The 5,732-nt window shown below is 38.0% G+C and overlaps 1 protein-coding gene across 1 annotated transcript; it reads right to left on the minus strand.

Annotated features, from left to right (window-relative positions):
• Window positions 1-1,165: 1,165 nt before the first annotated feature.
• Window positions 1,166-4,664, minus strand: LOC113229632 (organic cation transporter protein-like). The gene is made up of 5 exons (XM_026463301.1): window positions 4,209-4,664; window positions 3,448-3,941; window positions 2,404-3,045; window positions 2,135-2,316; window positions 1,166-2,059 (listed from the first exon to the last, which is right to left on the minus strand). The coding sequence occupies exons 1-5, from the start codon at window positions 4,418-4,420 to the stop codon at window positions 1,901-1,903; spliced, it is 1,689 nt and encodes a 562-aa protein (XP_026319086.1). The 5' UTR covers window positions 4,421-4,664; the 3' UTR covers window positions 1,166-1,900.
• Between the last annotated feature and the right edge of the window lie 1,068 nt (window positions 4,665-5,732).

Genomic DNA, 5,732 nt, shown 5'->3' on the forward strand with positions numbered 1-5,732 from the left:
TGTTTCTGATTTCTGAAATATTATATTTGACAGAGGACCCCGTGAATAAAATAAAACCTCTGTGACAGGTTTAATTACTGTATACAATATATTGTTTTATTTATTTTCTGTATGTGTATTTTAGATAGGTGTCTATTGTACAAACTCATATTTTGTAATACTTGTACGTATTTAATGGAACAACCAGTTTTTTAGGAACTTAATATATTTCTTGTAAGATTTGTATAAGTATGTTTCTCTAAATAAATAAATAACAACCTAACCTCCGGTTAAAAAAACCGGCCTCAAAAGTCATTCATCCCCTAGTTTGCCACCCTTTGAGGTATGAGGGATATTTTCTTAAAATTTAAATGGGTCCACATCTGAGGTACCTTCTTTCCAACAAAAAAGAATCATCAAAATTGGTCCACAAATGGAGGAGATATCACGCAACATACATACAAAAAAAACATACAAACTAATTGAGAACTCCTCCTTTTTTTAAAATCGGTTTAAAATAAAGTTTCATGTGCCTGTATACTTTTTTTGTAAAGTTTGTTACATTTGGTGACCAAAATAAATAATCCTTGTAAAGAGGTATTTCAACGCGAGCCTAAATCTATAATCTTAAATAAATATAACAAGAACACGAAAACTTTGACACAGATCAAACGTCGACAAGCGCCTGATGGTGACTGACGGCGCAGCGGGCAGCGCAACGTGTCGTTAAAATTTAATAACCATAGGGCTTCACTTGAGAAACTAAATGTAGCAAGTTCTCTATAGTACTTAAAAAAAGAGACATTTTCATATAAAAATTATATACAAAGTTAGATTACGTTATTCTTAAATAATTCGTTTTATACTTTTATTTTAGAATGTTTTCAGGATTTTATATGATCGGATAAGTACATCCTGTCGAGTAACAAATTAGCACATTCTGTAGACTATATCCTTAGGTGTATTGGTCATATCGTTTTGTAAGACTGTTATTTAATATCAAATATACCATTTGATCTAGGAAAACAGTTTTTCCCGGTTCTCCTTCGGTAACTTGCCTTAAGATGAACTTGTACCAATCTAACTGCATCTAACATAAAAAAAATTACCTGTTGTGTCCCTCTGCTGGAAAAGGTTTCCACCAAAATCCTCTTCTCGCTTATAGAAAAAAAAACTTGTCACTTTAGTTGGCATATATTTTTGACTTATTACTTTTAAACAATAACAAAGATATTTATTTATCGTAAACTAGATATGATAACCGAATTGTCAATACACATGTTCGAGGACAATACAAATGATAAACGATTTAATTTACCGGCAATTATTTCGAATGCCTATCGCGAATTAGTACGTAATCTTTAATCTACACGCAAGTTTATACATAGATGAGATTAAATAAATAGGTAACAATCCAGATTATACAGGATCATAGTACTATTAAAACAAAAAGTAAACAAGGTGTTAGCTTAACTGCGCTACACTCTAAGGCGGGTAGTTCAACCGATTAATGCTAAAAACTTATACAAAGGGAACACATGTGACATATCGTCGCTTTAATGCAAAACCGCCGCATCGCAAAAAAATTCAAAAATGTTTTTATTGCAAAAATGTGTTTAAAAACGGTCAAACTTTAATACTACACGAAGACACCTAGCAATTTGGCATTATAAACAACGGAATTACGCAAATGCCTGTTTGGCATTTTGTTTTGTTTATTTGTTTGTTTTACATCATATTTAAAAATAAAACAATATTAAAATGTTAAGAAATGAGGTCGAAAGCTTTGATCGCCTCTCCTGTAAACAAGTGAACTCTTGACATGCAGCCGTTTAGCTTTTAAGCGACGATATCTTGTCTGGTGTTCCATAGATTTCGATCTTGTGGATGATCATTACGTAACTAACTATTAGAATAAATATTACGCTACACGTGTCACTTTTTTGAGGTTGGCGGCTTCCTCCATGCTATCAGGTAGCTGCGTGCCTAAAGTCTCCGGAGTAAGCAGCACTAGTAGTCCCGAAAGCAGGGCAAATCCTCCGAAGAGCGCAAATGGTAGCTGCTCCCACACTTCTGATCCCTGTACGTACACATTTTTTGGTTATTACGAGTACTGACCCTAACTTGCTGCACGGCAATGATGATCACAACTTACAAGAGCAGGCGTAAGTGGTGCTAGGATGGAGCCGATGCGGCCCATCATCGAGGAGAAGGCGAACAGACTATTGCGGTACTTGGTAGGATACAGCTCTGATGTGTACACGTAGATGGCAGACATTACCGTCGCGATGCAGCACTTGCCGATCATATACACTATCAACGACGCAATCGTATTCGCTGGAAACACAACATTATAGGTGTTAAAATAAATTTATGAAAACGATATACATAATTAAGTAAATTTGATAATCAAAAAATACGTACCATCGGGAATGAAGATAAAGGCTATCTGACAACCAGCGCATAGCCAAAAGGCCCCAATAAGCACAGGTTTCCTGCCTACAATTCCAAGCAACAGGAACGCAATCCAAAATCCAGGAATCTCTACGGCTGATACCGTCACGTAGTTCAGGTACCTGTTCCCTGTCAGGTTGATTGAGTTAATTGACAGCCCATAGTAGATAAAGGTAGTCGTGATCCACCATACAGGTGACACACAGCAACGCAATAGAATCGATTTGTGATGAAACACCTCAACTATCAACCACGGCTCCTTTGCTTTGATTTCTTCCTCTAGGTCTTGCTTTTTCTTTTCTTCTTCAGCGTTTTCTTTGAGCTCTTGAAGTGACTTTTCGGATAGTTGTTTCTTGTTGATACGAGCGACATCTTTAAGGACACCCTCAGCTTCTTCGTAGCGACCCTTACTCAAGTACCAACGTACGGACTCTGCCATCAACCAGTAAAATGAGATGGTAATTAACTGGGGCAGGTAAATCGAAAGTGTGAGTTTCCGCCAGTCAGGCACGGCCCAGGCTATAAGGCCCAACGTCACCTGCCCTACCGCAAAGAAAGTGTTCATCACCACTCCACCCGCGACGCGATATTTGGGACCCATGAGCTCCATTACTAAAAAACAAAAATGAAATTTAATTCGAGTCCCTACAAATATTTTATTACCTTAAAAAATGTTTTCGACACTTTGAAGATTAATGAAAATATACTATGTTATCCTGATCTAAGCACGTTTTTATCTTTTTATTACTTTTCAAAAATGCATACACCACGTGCGTAGGTATACCTCGTTTATCATTTTAGGTAAACTATAACATATATACATACAGTGCAACTTATCTTTACTGCTGACGATAGTCAAGCCGTAATTTAAATTCCTAATATGTTTTCTAGTCACACATTCAGTTTTTTAACTCTCCCTAACTAACTTCTGCTAAGGACATAACTGAGGTAGAACTTCAAACAAATGTTATTCATATGCAGAGATATATCATTCATAATGAAGAGTAAACGTACCCAAAATATAGGTGCAAGTAAATCCACCCGCACCGAAAACAGCCTCAAAGAACTCGGATATGAGAAAACCGAAGTATGTGTCGGCGAAATACCGCAATGAGCCGATCCAGGCAGTGTTAAACGCGTTGATCACGAGTGCTGTACGCCGGCCCCATCGGTCCGATACGAATCCCGTCAACGGCATAGCAATCAGCACGCCTGCCGTGCGTACCGACCCGATCAGTGATCGTCGCCATTCGTCACATGCCAGACCGTAGTCATAAACGACAGACTCAGAGCTTGCGTAAACGTACGCCTCGCAATCGATTGTCCGCTGCTGGTTGAAGAGGGTCGCGGGACATGTCCGATCTATTGCCTCAGGGTTAATTAACGACACGTTGGCGTATCGCGCGCAACCCTCGAATGAGGTGTTGCTAGTGCCAGGCACCGCATTTAGGATCCACTTTGGCGCGAACACTGTATTCGACAGCTCTTCACATTCTGGGATCAGACATCTGTGGAACCATACACAAATTTGTATGAAGATGCTAATAAAAAAATAATAAATTTCCGTGAATATTCACATATTGCATGTTATTTTCCCTTTAGGGCAGGCGGATATCACTTGCTATGAACTTGACACACATTTTTTGCCTCATTATTATCTTATAATGATAATTCATTGACTTTATCATCAATGAATGATTTTTTGCAAAATTTATTGCTTATGAAAACAAATACTCAACAGCTAATAACTTCCGTTCTTTAGATATATATCTGACCTTGTGCTTATCCTAGCGGTAGTGAAGATGTATTCTACAGCAGCCCACGCGCCAAAGATCACCACCACTACTGCTAGTAGCACCATACGCAGTTGGTACAGCCCGAACTGGCCCAGCTCCTCTACCAGGATCGTGTCCAGATCCACTTTTTTTCTTTTCTCCAACAAATGTTTCCTTTTTTCCATATTTGGTTCTTGCTGTTCGTCCTGCATTGCTCAAGTTGTTTCAACGTTCTCTTGACTCTGTAGTTTAATATGTTCTTTGGTGTTCGACGGCTTGACGCGGCGGTCAAAGTCGTATTCCGCTGTTTGGCGTGAGTCGGCGTTATAAGTCTCCTCGCCCGTAGGTACTGCGGTAGCCTTTATAACCGCTGATACGTGTATTATCTTTCTGATTTTATTCAGTAATACGGATGTATTTAAATTATAGGTACACCTACTCGCTTCCTGCCTAGTTTGTTTACTTTGTTTATTCTGTATGTCTGGCCGGAGAGAGCTCTGTAATAAATTAACATTCGAACCAAATATTTAAATCGTAACATGATCTGAAACAGCGCGTGAGCACATCTGTCAGGCAAATGACATATTTATCACTTGTTATAATATTATATGTGCAATAATCGATAACGAAAATTGAATGAGGTCAATTATTTATTCGATGGGATGTCATTTTATATGCCACATCGAAAATATTAAATGGGAAAAATGAAGCCCAAATCTGCGACTATGGTTTTACATACACAGGAATTAATTCGTAACTAGCTGGTGCCAGCGACTTATAAAATAAGTAACTTCGAGTAGCTTACTATAACTATACTAATTTCCGTAGTTTCCTTTATTTCATCACCTTCAAATTTTATTTTTATGATATAAAGAAGCCTATGTCCTTCTTCTATATCCCATCTATCTCTATACCACAATTCATCAACATTGGTTCAGCGATTTAGGCAAAAAAAGTAACAGACTTCGCATTTATAATATTAGTATAGACGCTTGATTCAAACTCAAACTTAAATATATCTTAATTATTAATACAAAGATAGAACAAAAATTCCTTCAAAGCGGCTAGCGGCTAGATTCTGAGCCCATGCTGAGAGTGAATAACGAAATGAGAAAAAAAAATGTTCTAAACAACCACACCAAAGTTCTGATCTCGGACAAGGAAACTTCATGTACTACGACCAGAGCAACGAAATTCATTCTGGGGCACGTCCCATTACACTCACAGTATAAAACGTTGAGCCACTGAGGCCGTGATGTAGATATTTATTGCTATTAAGGTAAGGCACTTCATGCCTTGAAAATTTAATTAACAAAACACATTAAGGTCACCTGATGACAGAATAACAATTATGGAGTACTGCTGCCTCCTATGGGATGGCTCTGGTACATATCAACTGGCCACCTTGGATTCAATCGACAAATGTGCCAAGAGTATTATAGGCGTGTGACCGTGTGACCTCCTTGTCATCTCACCTCTTTGTATCGCCTCTCTCCGCTTGTATCCTATAATTTATTTTTATTT

Source organism: Hyposmocoma kahamanoa, unplaced genomic scaffold, assembly GCF_003589595.1.
Source record: "Hyposmocoma kahamanoa isolate Upper Pololo Valley unplaced genomic scaffold, ASM358959v1 62, whole genome shotgun sequence".
NCBI classification, from domain to species: domain Eukaryota; kingdom Metazoa; phylum Arthropoda; class Insecta; order Lepidoptera; family Cosmopterigidae; genus Hyposmocoma; species Hyposmocoma kahamanoa.